The sequence below is a fragment of the Neodiprion virginianus genome, chromosome 7 (assembly GCF_021901495.1).
Source record: "Neodiprion virginianus isolate iyNeoVirg1 chromosome 7, iyNeoVirg1.1, whole genome shotgun sequence".
In the NCBI taxonomy this organism is placed as follows: Eukaryota; Metazoa; Arthropoda; class Insecta; order Hymenoptera; family Diprionidae; genus Neodiprion; species Neodiprion virginianus.
The window spans coordinates 10,492,898-10,509,044 of record NC_060883.1 but is presented as its reverse complement, the minus strand read 5'-3'; the positions used below and the strand labels follow the sequence as shown (position 1 = coordinate 10,509,044).

Sequence of the window (16,147 nt, the reverse complement as noted above, 5' to 3'; positions counted from 1 at the left end):
GATTGAAATTATGTTTCTGGAATTGGAGTACATCGATTTTTTGTGACTTCGAATGGGAAGAACATGAGAATTTTTTTTATCCAATAACATTTGTAGCGCCGTAAACTGATTTATGGAACAATTGAGTGTTGCCGAAAACAGTGCGAATAAATCTAGTATGTAACATGAATTTAGCAAAATTAACCTTTTCCGAATAATCAATAATTTATTCAGTGAAATAATGTATGGTATGACTCACTTATCACTCAGTTGGTTTATCTAAATTTTCGTGTCTTTGAATTCATTCCTTCTTTGCCGTGAAAGGATATTGTGCCCTAAAATGCTTCTCTCTGTCTACATAATCGAAATTTCTTTCGAAAATTTGGCAATGTCCGGGTATAAGAAAAGATGTTTTCAGGTAAAATGAAGCATTGTCGAAATTACGAAATCCCATTTAATTCGAGCATTAATTTGTCTGGCTATGAAATACATTTTTTGTCGCAAAATAGGCAGCAAAAGCACGAAGGGATACTGAGACTCATCGCTTTTCGATTTTAAATTCGATGTTTAGAAGTTTTTTTTTTTATGAAAAATCTTGTTGGCATCCCCCCTCATCGGATAGGTCTTTGATTGAGGTAATTTTTAAAAAAGGAAATTTACATATTATTGAGAATGGATTCACGGATTTGAATGAAAATTGGTACCATGAGGATTTTGGGGTCGTTGATCACGAATCTGGGGTTAGATTTGAAAAATTCGGAATGGCGAACTCACATGGTGAAACAAAATCTTAAAATATTCGGATTTTGGTAGAAATGCGTAAGTGGAGATTTTTCCGGTCATCAGTGACCGATCCAAGGTCAGATTTCTAAAATTTATGATGGTCGATCCATTATTAGTGGTTCAAAATAAAAACAATCGTAATATTTTTTTATGTAATATGATATGCGAGGGCTTTTGAATCGTCAATCACGACTCTGAATTCGTAGTTGGAAAATTGGAATTGGATATTAATATTTATTTGTTCCATGAACCTTGAATTTGCAATGTGAAAACAGGAAGTTCGAGGGCTGGCTCACGGTCAGCCTTAAGCCGCTTGTTTACTCATACGAACGATGCAATACAGTATCGATGTATGTGGTTTAAGTATTAATTACTCAAAATTTATCAAACTTAAAAATATTTTCAATAAGACTATGAATTATCAAAATATCTCTTCTGATATTAAGACTACACGCAGAAATTTACCAAATCGATTAATCTTTACCAATTCAATCGAGCCGTGTCTGATTATTTTGTTGAAATCGATCAATCGATACATCGATTATTCTCAGATAAGTGGCCATCACTAGCATTGATCTCAACAATTTTAACGTTACTTGCCACTCCAGACCCACATTGAATCGACGAGGGAATAACTGGGAATTTGAATGACACCATATTTTTTTGAGTTGAATTAATTGAATTTATTTATGTAATTCGACTTCATTTTTCTGGTCCAAATAATAATTATTATTTCTCCTCAAATTCGGATAGATTTATTGAATTGAAATTGCTTCATTTGAATTCAGGTGTTTGGGAATTTTTTTCTTCTTGATTTAAAATTACTTTATTATTTGAATTTAATTATTTTTCTCTCTAAACATAAAATTTTCGCACGAATCTAAAGTTATTCAAAGTAACTTGACTTATTACAACTCTTCCTAATTCAGTTATATCTCAAATAATTCTCATGATTTCAGTTATCATTTTTAGTGATTCAGTGAATTCTCATTTACTCAGTTATTTTGTGTTAACTCAGGTGAATTGTAATTGATTTACAAACCTATTGACACGTCAATTCAGCGAGTTGTTGTTCCCTCGTATTATTGAAAAATCGGATGTCAATGATGAATTTCAAACTAGTGGAAAAGTTACGTTGCAAAGACACAAAATATGTTCGGAAAGCATAATTCAGATTGATTGAATGACTAATTATGAACCCTAACGGCATATCAATCGTCTAAAATCTCGAGTTTCATGCATACATCGATGATTGGAAGTGTTTTATAACATTAAATCTTAAATCCGCTGATTTATTTCGAGATTTATTTTCATTTTCACTCGTGTATGTGTGTTTCGTAGTATTGTGGAGCTGGGCATTCGCTTATTTTCACACACACGAGTGTGCGTCCGTGGGTGTGCGGCCGGCAGCGTGTGCCGCGGCAACAATACCGAGGTCAGCGCTCGAGAAGGGGTACAACAGCGAGTGAGGGGAGGTGCCGATATTTACTTTGTAACCGAATAATAATAATTCGCCCAGACGAACAATACAGCAATTTCCGTGGCGGCAAATCCAGATGAAATGGAGCACTCTGATTGGCCTAACGCTATCGCTTATAATTCAAAAACTATGCGTCGGACGAGCTTCCGGTAAAGAAATTCTCGGTTGCATTTCAGTCAGGTATCACGTTGGGTGGTCCGTGTCCCTAAATTGAGGGACACCCTGTATATGATTGTGTGTGTATATACATATATATATATTATAATTTTCAATTAACTTTTAAAGAAAGAGAAATTTGAAAAAAAAAATTTTTTTCACATGATTCGAATTTTTGGAATTGAATATAATTATTAGGAAAATTCTACATATTTTTTGATTATCTGCTCACACATTAATTAAAATGAAAATATCATTCATTAGAAAAATGCCATTTTATTTACTTTATCAATTGAAATTTGGAACATTTATACGATGAATTAGAACTTATTATAAAATTAAGAGAAAACGTACAGATAGATAAATGATTATTCATTTAATTTCATATGATCAATTTTCGAAAATTAATTATTCTTTACTTTGAGAAAAATAATTCATTTAAATGAATCATTTTTTATATTATTAAATCATTTAACCTTATTACCTCCATTGATATTCTATTATAATCAAGTATAATATAAATATATATTGAAATATTGTAAAAAAAATTTTTTTTTTCGAATTTTTTTTTTCAAAGTAAATTAAAAATCATTTTACACATATATATACAGATATATATATATATATATACAGATATATATATATATATATATATATATATATATATATAATGATTTTTAATTCACTTTAAAAAAAAAAATTGAAAAAAAAATTTTTTTCACATTATTTCAATTTTTTGAAATCATATATGATTATTAGAAAAATCCTATACATTTTTAAATTATCTGCTCACACATCAAATAAAATAAAAACATTATTCTTTAGAAGAATGCCATTTAATTCACTTCAATAATTGTAATTTGGAACATTTATACAATGAATTAGGAATAATTATGAAATTTAAAGAAAACATACCAATAGATAAATTATTACTTATTTAATTTCATATTTTTAATTTTCATGCATTATTTATTCTTTGTTTTGCGAAAAATGATTTGTTCAAACGAATCATTTTTCATTTTAATAAATCATTTAACTTAATCACCTCTGTTTGTATTCTATTATATTAATGAATAATATAAATATATATAAATATACATATCTATATGTGTGTGTGTATATATATATATATTATAATTTTTGATTTACTTTTAAAAAAATAGAAATTTGAAAAAAAAAAAATTTTTTCACATCATTTAAATTTTTTAAAATTAAATATAATTATTAGAAAAATCCAATATATTTTTTAATTATCTGCTCACATATTATTCAACATGAAAATATTATTCTTCAGAAAAATCCCATTCAATTTACTTTACAAATCGTAATTTGAAACATTTATACGATGAATTAGAAATAATGATGAAATTCACTGGAAACATACAGATGGATAGATTATTATTCACTTAATTTTATATTTTTAATGTTTAAAAATTGACTATTCTTTCATTTAAGAAAGATAATTTATTTAAATAAATCATTTTTCATTCTAATAAATTATTGAACCTAATTACCTCCATTCATATTCCATTATATTAATGTATAATATAAATTTATATGAATATATATATATATATATATATATATATGTGTGTGTGTATATATATATATATATATATATTATAATAATCAATTTACTATTAAAGAAGGATGAAATTTTTGAGAAAAAAAATTTTTTTACAGCATTTGAATTTTTTAAAATTATGTATAATTATTGGAAGAATCCTACATATTTTTCAATTATCTGCTCACATATCAATTAAAATAAAAATATTATTTACTAGAAAAATGCCATTTATTCACTTTATGAATCGTAATTTGGAACATTTATACAATGAGTTAGAACTAATTATGAAATTTGAAAAAAAACACACAGATAAATGGATTATTATTTATTTAATTTCATATTTTCAATTTTTAAAAATTAATCATTTTCCTATTCAAGAAAAATAATTTATTTAAATAAATAATTTTTTATTTCATCAAATTATTTAACTCAATCACATCCATTTATATTCTATTATATTATTGTATAGTATAAATATAAATATATATGTATATATATGTGTGTGTGTGTATATATACATATATATTATAATTTTTAATTTACTTTTAAAAAAAGAGAAATCTCAAAAAAAGAATTTGTTTCACATGATTCAAATTTTTTGAAATCATATATAATTATTAGGAAAATCCTATATATTTTCTAATTATCTGCTCTCATATTAATTAAAATGCAAATATCATTCATTAGAAAAATGCCATTTAATTTACTTTATGAATTGAAATTTGGAACATTTATACAATGAATTAGGAATAATTATGAAATTAAAAGAAAACATACCAATAGATAAATTATTACTTATTTAATTTTATATTTTCAATTTTTATAAATCATTTATTCTCTAATTTAAGAAAAATGATTCGTTCAAATGAATCATTTTTTATTTTATCAAATCATTTAACCTAATTACCTCTATTTATATTCGATTATACCATTGTATAATATGAATATATATAAATATATATATATATATATATATATATATATAATCGTGTGTGTATATATATATATAGTATAATTTTTAATTTACTTTTAAAAAAAAAAAAATTTTGAGAAAAAAAATTCTTTCACGTGATTTAAATTTTTGAAATTGTATATAATTATTAGAAAAATCCTACATTTTTTTTAATTATCTGCTCACATATTAATTGAAATAAAAATATTATTTATTAGAAAAATGCCATTTCTTTACTTTATGAATTGTAATTTGGAACATTTATACAATGAATTGGAACTCATTGTGAAATTAAAAAAAAACACACAGATAGATGGATTATCATTCATTTAATTTCATATTATCAATTTTTCAAAATTAATTATTCTTTACTTTGAGATGAATAATTTATTTGAATGAATCATTTTTTATTTCATTAAATCATTTATCCTAATTACCTCCATTTATATTCTATTATAATCATGTATCATATAAATATATATAAATATATATATATGTGTGTGTGTATACATATATATATATATATATATGATAATTTTTAATTTACTCTTAAAAAAAGAAAATTTAAAAAAAAAAGATTTACCAACCCTTTCTACCTCACACTCCCCGTCACACTACATAACCCCCCCACCCCCCCCCCGCAATACCGACCCTTCCCACCCCACACTCCCCGTCCCCCTACACGCTCTTCCCCCCCCGCGCGCGTATCTGTAAGTTAGGATTAAGTGACGCTAAGGGCTGAGGCGTGATCAGCCACCACTAAAGTCTACAACCCCTTTGTACCTTTATTAGTTTCAAGTCAACCCCCCCTCACAAATATACACACAAAGTTTTACCTATTCTACCCGCCCTGTCTCTAATTGCTCCTCCCCTCCCCATTTTTAGTGCGGACTCAAAACCCGTCACAAATTGGCGCCCAACGTAAATTACCCACATTTTTATCCCAAATCCGAACAATTAAGAGACAAAACATAAGAATAAACGCTAACAAAGTACACATAGGCTCACGAAACAAAGCTACACAGTCACGAAAATTCGAAAAAAGACAGTTGAACACACACACTACCAAACACGATACACACAATGGCAGACCAAGGACACAGAGAACCGCAAGGCCTAGCGCGCGAACACATGGACATACACACACCCGAACGCAACCAAAACAACTCGACACAGAGCGAGCCGCGCGCGACACGAGACCAACAAACGCCGACCCAAACACAGGAAATAAATAGACGACACACGATCAATTCACCAAACGCAATAAATATAATCGATGCAGCTATCATAGAGAATACACACAACTTACATAGTACACAAATCCAACATCAAGAAAGCCCAGAACCAATAAATCCCACACAAACATACAATACAATCCCAACACCTACACACACGCAAACTAACACGGTAACAACCAGTCAAACGAACCGACACTTCACGGGAACAGACACATTTTTAGCCACCAACACACGTAACACACGACTTATACAAAACCTGATAGACCTCGGAGCACTACCAAGCGACAGAAACAAATACGAAGACCCACACATATACAGCACACAGTCAATACACCCCACAAACAACCAAAACACGACACACCTAAACCACACACCAAACCCGAACAGTACATACTGGAATCAGCCAGCAATGGCAATGAAAACAATACAAACATGGAACATAAAATACTCAGGAAACACAAACGAAGACATAGACGAATTTTTACAAAATCTCCGCGACTACCAAATGGGTTATGAAATACACGATACACAATTAATCAACAACCTCAGCCCGATACTCGAAGGTGACGCAAAAAAAATGGTACAGATTAAATAGAGGCAAATGGCGAACACTGGAAGAATTCGAAAGAGACATTACACACGCATTTCAAGACATACAACATAGGGACAGACTGGAACAAAAAATCAAAAACTACGTACAAGGACCAACACAAAAAATTACACAATTCCTAATACAATTTAGAACACTACTATCACAACTAAAACCACCATACCACCCACGAACACAATTAGACTTGGCATACAGAAACATGAAAATAGAATACAAGGCATACATAAAACCATACGACTTCGCGAACTTCGACCAACTGGAAATAGCCGCGAAAGAATGGGAAACAAACATCGAATGGGAAAACACAAGACAAACAATATTAAATAACTACACACCCCCACGAGAAACCTACACACACCAAACACACTACACACAATACATCCCATACAAGTACGCACAAACACAACCCCGCCCAGCATTACTCGCAACACCAAATATACCACCGGCACTCACAGACAACACACGACGAAACCAAACAAACCAAAACACGCAACAGACTCGATACCCCGCAATCACGTATAACTCACCACACTACACTCCGCAACAAACACAAACGAACTCAAACACAGGCACAACACCACGCAGATGCTTTAACTGCAACCAACCCGGACACTTCAGATGGCAATGCACACAGGTACAGAACCAGGGAAACGAGTAAGGGTTGACCCAGCAAGGGTGGAGGGCAGCCCCACAAACAACACAAACACACCCGAGACAGTAGCACCTACAACAGATAACAACAGAACGGAAAGTAGATTTCACATCAGAATCGAAATACACGGTCACGAATTAAACGCATTAATAGACACAGGCGCGACACACTCATACCTAGGCGCAGAAGTAATACAAATACTACACAACACAGACACACCAATAGACGACACGCCCGACAGAACAGCTACAATGGGAAACGGGACGCAGATGACGATAGAAGGAGCAGTAACACTCCCAATACGCCTCGGCAACATAACAAAAAAAATTAATTTCGGATTAATACCAAACTTAGGCTCGCAATGTATCATTGGGAACAGCGGCTTAATGAGATTTGGAATACAAATAAATTATGGAAAAAACACATGGTCACTTATAGACGACCCACAGACACACTACCACATGCAAGCCAGACCACAAGAACTACCAACACCACTCAAAGAATACATACAAATACATCAAACACGAAAAATACGACACCAATCAACACAAACACACACAAAACAAGCAAAAGCAGCAGAAAAATTAGAAGCAACGAAACAACAAACGAACCCGAAAACAACAGAAAGACACGAAAACACAGAAAAAACAACCATAAAACAAAAACCACCAACACCAACACTACCCAGCACAAAGACACCACCGGAAAACACCCCCCCAAAAGACAACCCACAGAACACACAAATGACAAATCAAAAAATCATACCCACAAACGCACAAACAACAGACGACACACAAACCGACAAAGAAACCGAACCACAGATATGCGCAGGAATACAAGAACTCACACAATCACAACACACACAACTACAGACGACAATACAGCAGAAAATCTCAACACTACCAGGCCAACTCGGCCTAACACACCTAATCAAACACAAAATAGACACACAAGGACACGCTCCCATAAAACAAAGATATTATATGGTATCACCAAAAATTAGAGAAGCCATCAAATAGACAAAATGCTGAGAGAAGACGTGATAGAACCATCAGAAAGTGAATGGTCGAGCCCAATTGTCATGATAAAAAAGCCAAATAACACATATCGCTTCTGTTTAGACTTCAGAAAAGTAAACTCAGTATCAAAAAAAGACGCATACCCACTACCATACATGACAGCAATATTAGACAAACTACGGACAGCACAGTACATATCAAAAATCGACTTAAGCCAAGCATACTTCCAAATACCACTCGACGAAGACAGCAAACACATAACAGCCTTTACAGTCCCGGGAATGGGCTTATTTCAATTTAAAAGAATGCCATACGGACTGACAGGCGCACCGGCGACATTCCAAAGACTACTAGACAGACTCATAGGCCCAGAATGCGAACCATATGCATTCGCATACTTAGACGACATAATAATAGTAACACAAACATTTGACGAACACTTACAAAGACTAGAACAAATACTCAAAAGAATTACAGACGAGGGACTAACAATAAACCCAGAGAAGTGCGAATTCGGATGCGCACAAGTAAAATATCTCGGATACATAGTAGACAGACATGGACTACACATAGACCCCGACAGAACACAACCCATAGAAAACTACCCAAGCCCAAAAACAATAAAACAATTACGGAGACTAATTGGCATGGCATCATGGTACAGACGCTTCATACCTAACTTCGCACACATTACAGAACCACTAACACGACTACTGAAAAAAGATCAGAAATGGCACTGGGGAGAAGAACAAGAAAACGCAATAAACACAATCAAACACGCACTCACATCACCACCCACACTCGCATGCCCAGACTACACACAAACATTCACACTACAAACAAACGCTAGCGGAACAGGGATAGGTGCCGTACTAACACAATCTCTCGATGACGAAGAGCATGTCGTAGCATACGCTAGCCGTGCGCTAAGCGAGGCAGAACGTAAATACTCCACCACTGAGAGAGAATGTTTGGCGGTACTCTGGTCCATAAAAAACTTCAGACCATACGTGGAAGGATACCATTTTAAAGTTATCACAGATCACTACGCACTGAAGTGGCTTAGAGAATTAAAAAACCCCACAGGCCGACTTGCACGATGGGCACTAGAACTATTAGAATACGACTTTGACATTACACACCGAAAAGGTACAATGCACGACGTACCAGACGCACTTTCAAGACGACACGAAGACGAAGAACACATAGAAACAATAGAAGACACGACAGACAAATGGTACACATATAAGAAAACACAAGTACAAACACGCCCAGAGAAAAACGAATCATGGCGAATCAGAAACAATCAACTATACTTCCACCGCCCTAACCCCCTACACTCAAACCTCCTACAAGACACAAACCCATGGAAACTAGTAATACCCAAAGACAAAATAACACACATACTACACGAAAATCACGACGTAACACAAGCAGGCCACTTAGGGATCGAAAAGACATACCAGTAGCCAAAGAATATTATTGGCCAGGGATGTACAGAGACACAGTAAACTACATAAAAAAATGTGACACATGCCAAAGAATAAAAACAATACAAGCGCGACCGGCAGGACTAATGGGTACTAGAATAATAGAAGAACCGTGGACAGTAGTAGCCTCAGACATCATGGGCCCACTCCCACTATCAAAACAAAAAAAACCAATACATCATAGTTTTCGAAGACCTATACACCAAATGGGTGGAAATTATACCGATACGCAAAGCAAACGCAAAAACAGTAGAACAGACATTCCACTCACACGTAATATCACGATGGGGTACACCACGCATACTAATAACAGATAACGGCACAACATACATAAACAAACTCATACGCGAACTGACACAAAAATTCAATATAAGACACGCACAATCCCCCCATACCACGCACAAGCCAACCCCGTAGAACGAGTCAACAGAACCGCTAAAACAATGATCCAAGCCTACGTAAACAACGACCACACAGAATGGGACATACACTTACAAGACTTACAATTCGCAATCAATACATGTACACACACATCAACTAAACACACACCAGCCTTTTTGAACCTAGGAAGGGAATTAAATCCTACACAATGTCTAAGAAATCAATTAGAGAACGACGACGAAATAGAATTACAAGACACAGACAGATGGACAGATCACCTGAGACGACTACAAACACTTAGAGACGAAGTACAGAGGTACTTAATAGAAGCAAACGAAAAACAAGCACACTACTACAACCTACGAAGACGAGACATTCAATTCAAGGAAGGAGACAGAGTACTGAAAAAGAACCATACACTCTCATCCGGACCAGAAAGAACGGCAGCAAAGCTAAGTAAAAAATTCATAGGCCCATACATAATCACTAAGAAAATCTCACCCACAATATACGAGTTGACAACAGAAAGCGGTAAAAATATAGGAAAATGTCACATAGAAGACCTAAAATTATATACATAATCAAATAAGCAATAAAAGAACCACGCCCGATAACACATCTTGAAAATAAACTAACATGTGTATTCACCCCACAGAAAGACAACATGGAAAACACACAACCAAGAATACCGGCCCTGATGACACTGCGACTGACGAGACCGACGACAACAAATACAAACACAGAGAGAACACCACTACTACAAACACCAGGACAGGCCCCACACCCACACAGATGCGGACGCGACGGCACACACCAGACAGAGACCCGACGAACTCTACTACCGACGCCCACCACACACATACAGGTAACAAAGACCGCCACGACAACAACACACATAACAACCACTGCACCCACAGCCACCCAGAAACACTCACAAACACACACACACATGACCACACACACAGTTACACTCTCCGGACCAAGGCAATGCCCAAAATGCAACGGGCTGGTCCGGGACACTAAATACCCACAACACGTACAAACCTGCACACAAACTAACACAGACACACAACACCCAGCACAAATTGTCACACACCCACCAACAGTCACCCAAACCACACGAACCACAGCCACGCACACGACTACACACCCACCTACCAAGAAACAAACACCCCACACAACCACACACCCTACATCGACACCAACACCACGACACGCACCACCCCCCGCATCACCCGCTCTATGGACACGTACCAGACTCACGAGACCACAGACAACAGAAGACAGGATCCTACAAACATTCGCCAACATGGACACAAGCACAGAACCGACGCAGACAAGACAGACATACAAAAAACACATAGGACCACCCCTAGAAATAATATCAATAATTGCTAACCTACAAGCGACAAACACCCTGGACGACGAACTACGGGCACAAAGAGACAGATACATGACCAGACGGGCACACCAACATACAAACACAGACGAGACAGAAGCCAGCACCTCCACACACCAACCACACACCACACATCAAACAGCACCACACAAAACACAACCCTCAAACACACCAGACACCGACACCGACACAGACTCCACCACCTCCACCGCAGAGACAGTTATACACATCGAAACAACACACACAACCACGCCACAGACACAAACGACGGACGACGACACAGACAATAACACCGACACCACCTCACTCACCGACACAGACGAACATACACAAACACCCCAACCAATCACACACACCACACGGGACTCAAGACGATACAAAAAACGAAAAACAATACGTAAACAGAAAAAAGAACAAAACAGAAAACACTATACAAACTGACAACACCAAACGGACGGACGAACAACGACGCACACACAACACGGGACGCAATACGATACAAAAAAAAAAAAAAAGGGACAAAACAGAAAACACTAAATACACTGACAACACCAAACCGACGGACGAACAACGACAGACGGAGGCCAAGGAAACAGAACACAACCTCCAACTCTAACGCAGAACCACGGAGAAGCAACCACGAGCCACAAGGAACAAGGAACAACGCAAAAACTCACCAAGACCCACACCGACGAGAGCCACCGTACCAAAACCAAAAATTGAAGTACAAATAGATTAAGAAAAACACCCGAGTTAGTACAAAATAATATAAGAATAGAATAAGTAGATATAAGACAACCAACAACCCCACACCCAACGCACACCCCGCAAATACAACCCGACCCACATTCCTTAACCCTGACAGATCGGAGCAGAAAGTACAGACAAAATGACCACAAAACCCGCCACCGAAGCCGGCTCACCCTATAGGCCTCGCCCCGCGTGGGGAGGGGGGAGTTGTGACGTTGCACCTAGAGTGCAAGTCACAACAAACCCCAAACCCGCGGGAAAGAGCCGAACGGGTGAGTCCCGTCCCGTCGGGAAACACCCGAAGGTAACCGAAGCCCACCGACGCTCGGCGGAGCCGAGCGCCAGCGAGCAGTACGATCACCGCCTGCGAAGCAGCAACAAGTTTAACCACAAGAAGCCAAGAGAGAACGAGAAAGACACACAGTTACACACACCGCTAGAGAGAGAGAACGAAAGAGACACACCGCTACACATCGTTACCCACACACACCGACGACACCAGGTTAGCCTGCAACCTACAGCCGATCTGCCGCTCCCCTCGCAATACCAACCCTTTCTACCTCACCCTCCCCGTCATACTACACCACCACCCCTCGCAATGCCAACCCTTTCTACCTCACACTCCTCGTCACACTACACCACCCCCCCCCGCAATACCGACCCTTCCTACCCCACACTCCCCGTCCCCCTACACGCTCACCCCCCCCCCCCCCCCGCGCGTATCTGTAAGTTAGGATTAAGTGACGCTAAGGGCTGAGGCGTGATCAGCCACCACTAAAGTCTACAACCCCTTTGTACCTTTATTAGTTTTAAGTCAACCCCCCCTCACAAATATACACACAAAGTTTTACCTATTCTATCCGCCCTGTCTCTAATTGCTCCTCCCCGCCCCATTATTAGTGCGGACTCAAAACCCGTCACAATATATAAAATAATTGTTAATTTACTTTTAAAAAAGGAAAAATTTGAATAAAAAAAATTTTTTTTTACATTACTTAGATTTTTTGAAATCACATATAATTATTAGAAAAATCCTATATATTTTTTATTTATCTGCTCACACATCAAATAAAATAAAAATATTATTCTTTAGAAGAACACCATTTAATTCACTTTATAAATTGTAATTTGGATCATTTATACAGTGAATTAGGAAAAATTATGAAATTTAGAGAAAACATACCAATAGATAAATTATTACTTATTTAATTTCATATTTTTAATTTTTATAAATTATTTATTCTTTAATTTGAGAAAAATGATTCGTTCAAATTAATCATATTTTATTTTATCGAATCATTTAACCTAATTACCTCTATTTATATTCTATTATATCATTGTATAATATGAATATACATGAATATATATATATATATATATATATATATATATATATATATATATATATATATATATATATATATATATATATATATATATATATATATATATATATATATATATGTATAGTATAATTTTTAATTTACTATTGAAAAAAGATAAATTTTGAGAAAAAAAATTTTTTCACGTGATTTAAATTTTTGAAATTGTATATAATTATCAGGAAAATCCTACATATTTTTTAATTATCTGCTCACATATTAATTGAAATAAAAATATTATTCATTAGCAAAATGCCATTTCTTTACTTTATGAATTGTAATTTGGAACATTTATACAATGGATTAGAACTGATTATGAAATTCAAAGAAAACATACAGATCGAAATATTATTATTCATTTAATTTCATATTTTCAACTTTTGAAAACCAATTATTCTTCAGATTAAAAAAATTAATTAATTTAAATAAATAATTTTTTATTCTATCAATTATTTCACTTAATTACCTCTATTGATATTCTATTATATCATTGTATGATATGAATATATATAAATATACATATATATACATGATTGTGTGTGTATATATATATATATATATATATATATTATAATATTTAATCTACTGTTAGAAAAAAAGAAATTTAAAAAAAAAAACTTTTCTCACATTATTTAAATTTTTGGAATTGTATATAATTATTAGGAAAATCCTACATATTTTTTGATTATCTGCTCACATATTAATTAAAATAATAATATTATTCATTGGAAAAATGCCATTTAATTTACTTTGTAAATTGTCATTTGGAACATCGACACAATGAATTGGAAATAATTATGGAATTCACTGAAAACATACAGATGGATGAATTGTTATTTTTTTATTTTTATATTTTTAATTTTGAAAATTAATTTTTCTTTAATTTAAGAAAAATAATTCATTCAAATAAATCATTTCTCATTTTATTAAATCATTCAACCTAATGACCTCTATTTATATTCTTTATATTAATGTGTAATATAAATATACATGAATATGTATATATATTGTGTGTATATATATATATATATATATATATATATATGTACATTATAATTTTTGACTCACTTTTGGAAAAAGAGAAATTTTTGAAATAAAAAAATTTTTTACCTTATTCAAATTTTTTAAAATTATAAATAATTATTAGAAAAATCCTTTATGTTTTTTAATAATCCGCTCACATATTAATTAAAATAAAAATATTCTTCTTTAGAAAAATCCCATTTAATTTACTTTATAAATTGTAATTTGGAACATTTATACAATGAATTAGAAATAATTATGGAATTTACCGAAAACGTACAGATTGATAAATTATTATTTTTTTATTTTCATACTTTCAATTTTTGAAAATTAATTTTCCTTCAATTTAAGAAAAATAATTCATTTGGATAAATCATTTTTTATTTTATTAAATTATTCAACTCAATTACCTCCATTGATATTTTATTATATTAATGTATAATATGAACATATATAAATATATATTTATATATGTGTGTGTGTATATATATATATGTAATTTTAAAATTTTTTTTTTAAATTTCTCTTTTTTTGAAAGTAAATGGAAATTCATAATATATATATGTATATATATATATATATATATATATATATATATATATATATATATATATATTATGAATTTCCATTTACTTTCAAAAAAAGAGAAATTTAAAAAAAAAATTTTTTTTTTATTATTTAAATTTTTTAAAATAACATTCAATTATTAAAAGAATCCTATATATTTTTTAATCATCTGCTTACATATTAATTGAAATAAAAATATCATTCTTTAGAAAAATGCCATTGAATTCACTTTATAAATTGTTATTTGGAACATTTATACAATAAATTAGAAATAATTATGAAATTTAAAGAAAACATACAGATAGACAAATCAATATTTATTTACTTTCATATTTTTAATTTTCAGAAATCAATTATTCTTCAATTTAAGAAAAATAATTTATTCGAATAAATCATTTTTTATCTCATCAATTCATTCAACCTAATTACCGGAATTTATATTCTATTATATTGATGTATAATATCAATATATAGGAATATATATACATATATGTGTGTGTGTATATGTATATATATATATATATATATTATAATTTTCCATTTACTCTTAAAAAAAGAAAAATTTTTGAAAAAAAAAATTTTTTTTTCACGTTATTCAAATTTTTTAAAATTACATATAATTATCAGGAAAGTCTTATATATCTGTTAATTATCAGCTTGAATATTAATTAAAATAAAAATATTATTCTTTGGAAAAATGCTATTTAATTTACTTTATG

The 16,147-nt window shown here is 33.0% G+C and overlaps 1 protein-coding gene and 1 long non-coding RNA gene across 2 annotated transcripts; both read left to right on the top strand.

Annotated features, from left to right (window-relative positions):
- The first annotated feature begins 6,000 nt into the window (after nucleotides 1–6,000).
- LOC124309072 (uncharacterized) lies at nucleotides 6,001–8,338 on the top strand. The gene is made up of 3 exons (XM_046772317.1): nucleotides 6,001–6,735; nucleotides 7,384–7,704; nucleotides 8,204–8,338. The coding sequence occupies exons 1-3, from the start codon at nucleotides 6,001–6,003 to the stop codon at nucleotides 8,336–8,338; spliced, it is 1,191 nt and encodes a 396-aa protein (XP_046628273.1).
- A 4,050-nt stretch (nucleotides 8,339–12,388) lies between these two features.
- LOC124308919 (uncharacterized) lies at nucleotides 12,389–12,499 on the top strand. The gene is made up of 2 exons (XR_006909142.1): nucleotides 12,389–12,430; nucleotides 12,464–12,499. It is a non-coding gene; the product is annotated as an uncharacterized LOC124308919 (long non-coding RNA).
- Nucleotides 12,500–16,147: the final 3,648 nt, after the last annotated feature.